Genomic DNA, 12501 nt, shown 5'->3' with positions numbered 1-12501 from the left:
AACTTTTTTACAAAAATTAACTTTTTCAACTTAATTTTTGAAAATGTTCCGGAAATACTGCGTCCTTCAAACATATATCAAACTAAAGCTTATTTTATGTACTATAAAATGAAAAAAAAAAATTTGTCCCGACACTTTTTCTTCTACATTAAAACGGCTGCCGTAGTTAAAAAAACACTATTTTTGTGTTAAAATTTTCGATTTTCGATTTTAATTTTTTNCCCGACACTTTTTCTTCTACATTTAAACGGCTGCCGTAGTTAAAAAAACACTATTTTTGTGTTAAAATTTTCGATTTTCGATTTTAAATTTTCAACTTAAAAATGCTATAACTTTTTGAAAAATGTATATATCAGCACAAATTTTTTTTTTCTAAATATATTATAAGTACATCTTTCATTTGACATACTTTTTATTAAAATTGGACAATTTCTCCTTATATAGGGGGCGTTCAAAACTTAAAATATTGTAAAAAACATAAATCTTTTTCAACTGAACTTTTGAAAATGTTCCGGAAATACTGCGTTCTTTAAACATATATCAAATTAAAGCTTATTTTATGTACTATCAAATTAAAAAAAAAAATTTGTCCCGACATCTTATCTTCTATGTGCAAATGGCTGTCGAAAATTTAAAAAAAAATGTAATGTTTGCGATAAAAATGACCTTTTATCGGGATGTTTTTTGTACTTAAAACTCCCTTAACTTTTTTAAGTATTAACTAATCAAAATAATATTTTTTTGTATTGAAACCTTAGATTTTTTCCTTTCATTTGATATAATTTTTTTTGATAATCTAACACTTATTCTGCTCACTGAGGGGATTTAAAATAGCAACTTTTTTACAAAAACTAACTTATTCAACTTAATTTTTGAAAATGTTCCGGAAATACTGCGTCCTTTAAACATATATAAAATTAAAGCTTATTTTATGTACTACAAAATGAAAAAAAAAAATTTGTCCCGACGACCTATCTTCTATACGCAAATGGCTGCCGTATTCAAAAATATGCTATTTTTGTATTAAAATTATGGGTTTTGTATTTTATTTTAATAGAAGTTGATGTTAATTTTGCAATTATCCATCAATTTTTTAAAATTAAACACTATCTACAGATTTGCATCGAAGCGTTTCTTATGATAGTGATTAAAATCACTGTCAGATTAAATCTATACTGAACCCAACTATGCAATGTCTCCACTATGCCGCGACCCCACTGTGCTACCGTTTTTTTTTTTTTTTTGTGTCTGTTACCATTTTTCTCAACTCTCACCGAACCGATTTTTTTCAACGATACGTCATAAGATTACAAATTGTATTTAGTCAAAGACATTACCCTCAAAAATTGAAAAAATTTCTTCTGTTTCTCGTAAATGGGTGAAATCCTCCAAAAAATTACAATTTTAAAAATCGGTAACTTTTGACATTTTTAGGTATTTACCTATCATTTGATATATTTTTGTGAACATTTGACCCTTTACCTGCCCACAGGGGGGTTTCAAAATGGCAACTTTTTCAACTTAACTTTTGAATTAGTTCTGGAAATACTGACACTTTTATATATATCTTACATTAAAGCTAATGTAATTTACTTTAATTTGAAAAAAAAAAATTTGACCTCTGTAGTTATCTTCATGGTTAAAATGACTACCGTATTCTAAAATATGATATTTTTGTGAAAAAATTCTTAATATTATATTTTACATTTTTTAACATTATGATGCTATAATTTTTTACAAAATGTATGGATCAATACTAATTTTTTATGACAAATACTATATATATATATACATCTTTTATTAGACATAGTTTTTTTTTAGATGGGACCCTTTCGCTTTATACAGTGGAGGGGAGTTCAAACCTTTAAATATGCGTATTGAAAGTACAACTTTTTCAAAAAATCTAGTTTGAAGTGAAGTTTAGACTAAATTTAGGCAATGTTTATGTCTTTAATTATACACTGAACTTATAATACTCAACTTTTTGATTCAGACTGAAACTCAACTGAAATTATAATTAACTAAAAAAGGTCAGAATTATTAACTTTTTTTATCTATTCTATTGGTGATATCACACTGTTACGTTAGGCAAATTTATTGCCTTAAATTATATTTCTTTGTAAATTTTATTTTCTTGATGATGTATGATTATGAGGATGTGTAGTTAATTTATTAAGTCATCTGCGGGATACCATGAGATAGTTTTTAAAAACTATTTTTTAAATCAACCTAACTTTAACTAGTTAGAAAAAATCATTAACTTCCCCAGTCGATTTTGATATGCTTTTACTATAGAGGTAACGAAATATAAAACAAATTTATATTCTCCATAAAAATTACTATATTAAATTATTGAATATCAATTTCATACTAAGTTTAATTACTATAATAAGTATTTATTCAAATATTATACTTATACATTAATAAACTACTATTTATAAATAATACAGAAAATAGGAGTTGATATTGCTTTTGAAATAATCCACTAATTGTATACTATAAACTTTCATAAAACTTTTTAACTTTTATTAAAAGTATAAAAAAAATTGGTTAAAATGAAATTTTGCACTGATTATTTTTAACATATTAAAAATCAAAATCAGTAAGAATTAGAAACAAATTTTTTTTTTGTTTTAATTAATTTTTTATACAGAGTGGCCCACCACTCACTGACAACTTAAATAACTTTTGATCCAGTTAATATTTTTAGCTGATTTATTTTTTAAATAATACTTATACGTTAGGTCTATATCTATATCTCAATAATTAATATTTTTAATAAAATGTAAAAAAAAAATCTAAGATAGCTATTTTGTAGAGTAGAATTTAAGAAAAATTTTAGTAAAAAAATATCTTATTAATATTCAACAGTAAATATTCTGTAGCGTTTTGAAGTTTGTGAAAATTTGAATTTTCATGTATTATTTTACGGTATTAAATATTGAAATATGTATTGGGAAAAGGACAGATGAATGAGAGTGATAAGTAATAATTGCTTTATCTAATTTCTTATCACGGTATTAATGCCAAGTTTGTAATGTATACACATTATCATCATATGTATACACAGTAATCATGAAAAGATAGCGTTTTCTTCTGTCCTTTTCTCAATACGTATTTCAATGTTTAATACCGTAAAATAGTACATGAAAATTCAAATTTTCACAAACTTCAAAACGCTACAGAATATTTACTACTGAATATTAATAAGATATTTTTTTACTAAAATTTTTCTTAAATTCTACTCTACAAAATAGCTATCTTAGATTTTTTTTTTACATTTTATTTAAAATTTAAAAATAATTAATATTTTTAATAAAATGTAAAACAATTAATTATTGAGATATAGCTATAGACCTAACGTATAACTATTATTTAAAAAAAAAAATCAGCTAAAAATATTAACTGGATCAAAAGTTATTTAAGTTGTCAGTGAGTGGTGGGCCACTCTGTATATATATATTAATTTTTTATTAATTAGTAATAATATCAACAATTACGAGTGATAAAAAAGTCTAATTGCAGTTGTGAAAACAGTGCGAAAAGTTGAAAAAGATAAGTATATCTTTGCTTTAGATGAAAGATCCTTATAGTCCAGTGTATTTATTCATAAGTAATAAAAATTTTTTACAAGTACTTTATTAATTTTATAATTTCTCCGTATAAATTACAATATTAAATTATTGAATTTAAAATTCAAACTAAATTTAATTACTATAGTTTACTTAAACCCAACCAATACTTAGTATATATTCATATATTATACTTTTATATCAAAGAACCACTTATCAGGATATACTCTAGGAAATAGGAGTTGATGTTGCTTTTTTAATCATTCGCCAATTTTTAAAAATTAATCACTATCTACAGATTTGCATTGAAGCGTTTCTTATCATATTAATTATTGTCAGATATCGTCTATACTCGTCCCAACTATGCCACATCCCCACTGAGCCGTGATCCCACTGTGCTACCTTTTTAAAATTAAATTTAACGGGTACTATACATTGTCCTGTATCAGAAAAATTATGCATGGTGATTCTTTTAACATTAGCTAATCAATATTTCTCAACATTATAATAATTTTGAAAATTTTTTTTTCGGATTTTTTTAGTAAGATAAAATTACACATCTATACATCATTAGGTAATTTTTAGGTTCGTCCCTTATACGGGTATCAACTTTGTTTTTTATAGAAACATGATATACAGGGTGTTCAGTAAGTCAGGAAACGGGTATCTATTGTTCTCATTATTACAAACAATGAGAACAATAGAAACCCGTTTCCTGACTTACTGAACACCCTGTATATATCATACATATGATCATTCAAAATGAGCAGTATTTTATAATTCACTGCACGTTAAAAATGTAACTTTCGATGTATATGTAAACACGAAAAATACTTTGGTTTCAATAAACAAAAGAATATTTATTAGTGGTTGTGCTTTTAAATATTTTTTCGGCTAAAATTTTTAACTCAAATTTATATATTAAATAAAATCCAAATGTTAATGAATATATTTTTGTTATATCTCAGATATTGTCTATATCTTCGAAGCATTTTTAGTCGGTGTCCTTAGCTAAAATTGGCTTCATGCTCGTGGATTGGAATAAGTAAAGACAAATTAAATGTTTTTTTGCAAAATATTACATGAATGAAAAGCTATTTTATAATAGAAAACCAATATAAAGGGTTTAAATGGAATAGTTATTCACTTTCTCGATGACAGATTATCTATTGTTCTTGGATTTAAGAAAACCATTTTGATGATATCACATTAACCTTAGATGAGTAATATAATTCTAAAAAAATATATTTAATAATTATAATACCTTCGAAGTCGATATCTTGAGTATTATTAATTTCATATTCAGCATTCAATTTAGCATTCAATTTAGCATTATCAATATTCAAATCAAGATATATATTCAGTTCAGTTCTTAATTCATCTAGAGTCATCTTACAACTTTTGTTGAGACTATTAATATAAATATTTAAAATGTCTGCCTCAATTATTTTGACAAACGTTGTCGCTTGTTTCTCAAATTGATCATATTTCATATATTCATTTTCTTAATGAATTAAAAAGTATATAATACCAATTAATTTTTAATTATAAGAAAAATGTTAATATCAATAATAAATGCATTGTCAATAATCACTGACCGCACATTTAAATTTCATTTAATATAATTGTAGAAAGGAAATAGTTAAAAATAATAATTAACTAATGTTTAAATGAAGTACTACTACAATATAATTTAGTAAAAGTGAAATTGTCATAAAGTATAATATAAATAGATAATCACGATGCATTGACAATGACATTATAACCGACATTCAGGTGAAAGAAAAAAACAAATCACACAGCAACTTGCTATTCTGTAATACTACATCAGCACAAATTATAAACGTTTTACTTAACAATAAAACAAATAATTATACTCAATTTTAATTTTAATTTCAACAATAATTAATTTATTACAATATTCTAAATAATAATTTATACCAGATTTAGTTTTTTATATAACTTGAAAATATAATAATACTTTTTAATTATTATATTGACTTAATTTAATATAAACGATGTATTAGTTTGAAGCAAATATAACAAAAAATTTCAAATTTCCGCGAATATACATACAAATCGCACATTAAGTTGACCGAATATTTGTGATAAATATTTTTAGAATTACTATTTACTTCTCAATACCATAGTTTGTTTTTATGATACAATATAATAATATAAAATACATGTCGCCTTCTTGGGAATATCCCAATTGCATACCGAGTATTAATAAATGTTTTTCACCAGTAACACAAACGTGCCCGTCCATATAGTCATAGTTCATATGTCCAAAATATATAAATAAAATCAACTTGAAATCTTCAATTTTATTTACATATTTTTGTTTTCAGGGAAGTCATGTGGTTCGATCTACAAGTGGTGTGTTGAGGAGGGGGGATCTCCTCACATAATCACCACATATTTGTTCTGAAAGCTATCTTACAAATAAAATTTTTAATACGACGTTTATAATAACGAGATAATTTAGTCATCTCGTTACAATTACCGTAACGTAATCTCATTTAAAAAAGGTAAATATAAAAAATGGTCCACATTCGCGAAACTAACATTTTTTTCAAAAGTTGAAAATATGAAGTATTTTAACTCAAAATTATAATATTTAATAATTAAATTTGTAAAGGTTCCAACTATTTAACAATTTTTTCGAATTATACTGAGGTACTTTTAAAAACAAAAGTCCTCACTTATCATTCTTGATATCATATAATTATCAAACATTGGTTTGTTGAATAACTCGAAGAAAAAATACCATCCTTTAAATAAATTAAATAGATGATTAAACATTTTAAGATTTAAAAATTACATCCATTAATTTATGTTGGTTATTTTAGACACATTTTTCGAGGCATGTTTGTAAATGTCATAAAATTAGTGTTTATTTATTCATATCACTCAAAATACATAAAGTATATTATCTGGTAATGTTTTGGGCATTTTCGCGTAGAATTTATTTCTAAATATATCCATAAAGAAAATTTATTGGCTAATGAAATCGATGAAGCCATCCAATTTTACAATTATTTGGAATGATTACTTTTTCAAAATTATATTTATATTATATTGAAATTTGATGATATTAAATTACGGATAATGGGTCAACTTCCTAACAATCAGTGGTTCTTATTGATTTTTTTTGCCCGTTTTTTTGTTGCAAGCGTGATGGTTTCATAGATTATTTTTGCTTAGATGCGAAGTTAAAAATGTATTAATTTTGCTATGATGTATTTTTTTTTTTTGTGTGTGTTGCCACTGTTTCTCAATTCTCACTAGACCGATTTCTTTCAATGATGCATTAAAAGATCACAAATTATGTCTAGAAAACATTGCCCTTGAATTGAACAAATTTTCCTCGTTCCAGTAAATGACGCAAATCCTCCAAAAAATAACGTTTTTTAAAATCAGTAAATTTTGGCATTTTTTCACTTAGTAATTTTTTTTCTTAAAAGTGCTATCATTTTTTGAAAAATGAACAAATTGACATAGCAACTTTTTTACAAAAGTCATCTATTGCAACTTTTGAAAATGTTCCAGAAATACAGCATTCATTAAACATATATCAAATTAAAGCTTATCTTAATTAAATCTTCTACGCTCGTGGTACAGGGTTCGAATTCCGTTCGTCATAATGCCTTTTTTGCATTTTATTCTTAATTCTCTTTGAGTTGGAAAAATTTCAAAATTCGTTTGATTTTTATCGCATTTAGATTCAATAAATTTAATAAATAACAAGAACCCCACCACTGGGGTCTTTGATATTCACTCCCCCAGTTAGAAGAAATTCCTTATTTATATTAAAATTATTTAACTATGTGTTTTCTTTTTGTGACTGTCATTTATTTACTTAGCTTTCACCAGACTTACATTTTTCAACGATACGTCAAATTATTACAATTCGTATTTAGTTGAAGATAATACCCTCAAAAATTTAAAAAAATTCTACTTTATTAATTAAATAGTTACTTAGCCCACATTCTCCATATAGACAATTAAAGTCATTCATTTCTAATATTTTAAAAATATTTTTTGTCGAATTAGGTTTGATATGATAATAGGTTTCTATTACATAATTAAATAATTTTATTTTGTAATTTATTAATTTTTTAACTCTTTTTGTGTGTGCTACTAGCATAATATTCCAATTCTTTTAGTAAAATGTTGCTACGTAAATCATTTCTAAAAATGTTTTTTAGTTTCACCTGAATTTAACAATGAATTTTTACAATTATAATCAAATATTATAATTAAAACTATATTAAAATTATTTTTTTAATTTAAAACTAAAAATATTATACTAAAAAAGCCACAAAAAATTACTGAAAAATCGCGGATACGTATTTCGGAAACAATTTTGCCATTATCAACGCTTAACACATACTGACACCTTGACTAGAAAAAACTCCTTTTCTAGTTAAGCAATTTGGAATATTATAGACTGGTAGTACCACATACAAATAGAGTTAAAAAATTAATAAATTAGAAAATAAAATAATGTAATTTTGTAGTAGAAACCTAAATCATATCAAACCTAATTTGACAATAAACACTTTAAAAATATTAAAAATAAATTATTTTAATTTTCTATATGGAGAAAGCTAGTTAAGCAACTTTTTATTTGATAAAGAAAATTTTTTTTAATTTTTGAGGGTACTACCTACAATTAGATAATAATTATAATAATTTGACATATCGTTGAAAAAAGTAAGTCAAGTGAGAACTGAAAAAATAAATGAAAGCCACAAAAAAAAAAAAGAAACCACCTAGTAAAATAATTTAAGTATGAATGAGAAATTTCTTCTCACGAGGGGAGACTACAATAATGGGGTCCTTGATATTTATTGAAGTTATTGAATTTAAATGAAATAAAAATCAAATCAGTTAAAATTTATTTTCTATCTCAAATACGAGATATTCCATTAACGAGGAATGAGTTAACTTTTTTCAATTTTTAAGGGCAATATCTTCAAATAGATACGATTTGAAATCTTTTAACGAATCATTGAAGCAATCGGTTCGGCGAGACCCGAGAAAAAATGTTAACAGAAAAAAAGCACATCATAGTAAAATTAATATCTTCTCAGCTTCTCATTGAAGGTAAAATAATTGTGTTTATGTTTTAGTTAAATCATAAACAATGCGAGAAAATATTGTTGTACCTATGTCCTTAAACGATACACTGGTTAAATATGCAAATACATTAAATTTACAGAAATAGTTATAATATTATTTGTTGAAAATAAAATTCAACTTGAAAATCATAATTAGAGTTTAACTTACCTTTAACTTCATTCGTGAATAGTTCATTGATATTACAATCCCTCATACTTTTTAAAAAAACAAAAGGTTTCGCTAATTTTTCAAACTCTTCATAGTTCATACCTTCATCACTTTGTTTATTTTTCTCATAAATATTTTTCAGTTCTAACAAAGCTTTATTTGTCAAGTTTTTAGACTAAAATCGAAATAAATAAGAAAAAAAATTAGTAATAATATTATTAGTTAGTAATTATATAATAAATAAATAATGATTAGATTTACATTCTTCTATTTTCTGAACTTTACAAACTATACAAAGCTAATGATGGAACCAACGGGTTTTATGGCCGGCTTGCACCAGACCAGACACCGCCAATAGTAAATCACTAGAAAAATCTCTGGAGATCGAATCGAACACAGGACTACTTGCAACGAAACATACGTTGCTACCAACTATGCCAGGCTAACCTCTTATAAGTTAGTAATAATGTATTATTTAATAATAATATCTTTAGATTTATTTATAAAAACCCAGCATAGTAGGGACATTAATTAGAGTCACTTTTATAATATACACTTCGATGCAAATCTGTAGATAGTGTTTAATTTTTAGAAGAAATTGTTGAATCATTCCATAAGCAACATTATATACTATTTCTTTAATTATATCCTGATTAAAAAGTATATTAATTGAATAAATACTTATTATAGTAATTAAATATAGTATGCATAATATACATTATATAATTTTAGTGATCGACCAGGTGCAGCTTATTTTGAGGGGCTTAAGATTTTAGTATATAGAGAGAGATAACAACTTATAGGGTCACTCCTTAGGATGTTATTCTCATTTTTATACCTAGGCGAGAGGAAGTATACAACCGGAAAATCACTAGTGATAAAAATAGCAGCACCCCACCTCACCTCCAGTCATTAAATTGTTGATAACTTCTGAAATACTGGTCTAAAAGTAGTTATTAAAAATAGTAAAAGTAGTCATTTTCTTAATTAGATCATTTTATATTTTAGAAGCTAGTTAAATATGTAAGTTGTCATTTAGAAAAGTAAAGTTGCCACCCCTATAAAATATAATGGAAGGACCTAAAAATAATTTTATAATAGATAAATGAAAATACATATGTAACTAACAAAAATTTCTAAATTATTACTGATTTTTATTTTTAATATATTAAAAATAATCAGTGCAAAATGTCATTTTCAACCTATTTTTTGGTCTTTTAAAGTTTATTTTTGTGAAACCATATAATAAAAATAAGTTGAATTTGTTACCATAACATTTAACTCAACTTGTCAGTTTGCAATTTACATCAATAAATAGAAAATTTCATAGGAATTAAAAAAAAGGATGTTGTTAAGATTAATATGCAGTCAGGAAATTATTATTATATAATATATAATAATAAGTTATTATATATTATTATTGAAGTTATTGAATCTAAATGCGATAAAAATCAAATCTATTAAAAAAAAAATTATTTCTATTTATCTATTTTTAAAAAAATCATGGCAGTTACAAGTAAAAATATTGAAAAATGTCGAAAATTACCAATTTTTAAATTTTTGAATTTTTTTTGAAGATTTCCCTCATTTACGGAGAACGACAGAAAACAAGGTAATGTCTTCGACTAAAAAATATTTGTGATCTTTTGACATATCGTTGAAAGTAATCGGTTCGGTGTGAGCTTAGAAAAAGGGGTAACAGATAAAAAAAAACACATCATAATAAAATTAATACCTTGTCAGCTTGGCGTTAAAGCTAAAATCATTATTTTTATTATTAATAATTAAAAATTATGCACACGCCTAAATTACTTAATATGCCGTTCTAAAATAGACTATATTATATGAAAAGTAATAATAATATGGACTTAAAATTTTTATATTTAATTATATAAAAACAAAATACTTTTAAAAAAAATTATATTTTATAAATTTAAATGAGACATAAATATTTGGTAAAAAATTTTATTATAATAAAATAATTGGTCTTGTATATTAATAAATAGCTGAATTTATACAATTATTAGCTATTATAAAATGTTCCCTCTTGAATAGAATCGTAACAAAATTTAATTAAATTTGATGCGTGGTGTAGGAAAAATATCTGAGTACTAAATACTTATTTTTCTGAAAATATTATATTTAAGAAAAAAAAAATCTTAATAAATATCTAAATATTCCTAAAAATTGATTTTCTAATAAGAAAACATTTAACAACTAAATTTTATCAAAAAATAAATAGTATCGTTTTACCTGATTTAAAGGATAAATATCGAAGAGATAACCATTTGAAAAACGACTAGATAGACACATAAAAATAAAAATGTAGAAATGCATTTTGTGTTTGGCAATCGATGTATTTGAATAAAATTGTTGAAATAACAGATTAAATGAAATCTACTTATGTTATAACAATACTATGTCTTTCCATGGTTATAAAGGTCTTTTTAAGTATTTTAAAATTGCAATAAAAAAATTTAATAAATGTAATTTTGTTTTTAGTATTTGTTAATAGCTATATTTAAAATTAAGTAAACATTTTATTTATCGATTTCCATCATTGTACTAAAAATACTAGTAAAAACTTGTTTTCTTTTGTTTCAGCCAACATTGAATAATGAAATATAAGTCTATAAATTAATAAGCTTTGACGTTTTGCAGATGGTTTTGTTCTAAATAGATACGAAATTGCTCAGTAAACAGTTAATAATAATTTTTTTTATAAAAATGAAAATAACTGAAAAACATTTCTTGTAGTTACCTATTTATGAAACCACAAATGTTTTTTCACATATATTTGGCTATAACTATTTAAATAAAAATAAAGAAACAAATCATTTATTTTATTGATCATGTTATCTTATTTATCTCTATGCTGAATTATTAGTGCCGTGATTTATAATGCAACTTAGGAAATGAAAAAACAGTCGTCACTCAATGTATTCGATCATTTTTGATACATCAATTTATATTGTTCAATAGAAATTTCTATAGTACTTGTATCTTCACTACTGCCTATATAAATCCATATTGAGTGCAACAGTATATGTTGTCAATAAATCAATAGTTTATCCCTTTTAGCTTCGATGCGAATCTAAGAAGGTGTTGATATAAAGGTTCTTTCTGGGACACCCCTATTAACCCCATGGGGTGGTTGGGGGCGTGGTCTACCTAAGGTATAACAACTGATGAGCTGTGATTGGTTGATAAGCCACATTCCCTGTGAGAGGGTTAAACAAAATGGTGACCATTGATTAGTTGATACAATGTAATGAAGCCCTTTTAGTGGTGGGTTTATATTGAGCATGGGGAGTGTGTTAAAGAGCTGCATAGTGTTTATATTGTATGTATGTATTAATATTTGTAAGTAACAAAACAGCACAGACCTTCCCAATCATAGCTTATTGACATCCTAAATACTGCATGGCAGTATTTAGGATGTCAATAAGCTATGATTGGGAAGTTCTGTGCTATTAAGACAATTGCAGTTACTATTCAAAAAAACATTTGTATTTGTACATTCTAACCCCCGTACAAAATTATTGTGTTATTTACTAATTTTCATTGATGGTATATCATTGATTGTAAATGGTGCATAACCGAAGCGCGTGAAGGTTGCACTTGGCAATACAAA

General features: G+C 24.9%; 2 protein-coding genes across 2 annotated transcripts in view; both read right to left on the bottom strand.

The window, feature by feature from the left end:
- Nucleotides 1-11298, bottom strand: part of LOC126900336 (uncharacterized) — a 12158-nt gene extending 860 nt beyond the window's left edge. Inside the window, exons 1-3 of the mRNA XM_050675987.1 lie at nt 11121-11298; nt 8868-9042; nt 4837-5076 (exon numbers count right to left, since the gene is read on the bottom strand). Coding sequence (XP_050531944.1) covers nt 4837-5076; nt 8868-9042; nt 11121-11204 — 499 coding nt within the window. The 5' untranslated portion in view covers nt 11205-11298. The remainder of the gene's footprint in view (nt 1-4836; nt 5077-8867; nt 9043-11120) is intronic.
- The window catches only part of LOC126900335 (uncharacterized), a 108490-nt gene that overhangs the window by 53559 nt on the left and 42430 nt on the right, over nt 1-12501 (bottom strand). The window lies entirely within an intron of this gene.

Source organism: Daktulosphaira vitifoliae, unplaced genomic scaffold, assembly GCF_025091365.1.
Source record: "Daktulosphaira vitifoliae isolate Bord-2020 unplaced genomic scaffold, ASM2509136v1 Scaffold_3, whole genome shotgun sequence".
NCBI classification, from domain to species: Eukaryota; Metazoa; Arthropoda; class Insecta; order Hemiptera; family Phylloxeridae; genus Daktulosphaira; species Daktulosphaira vitifoliae.
This window is presented reverse-complemented; position numbering and strand designations above follow the sequence as displayed.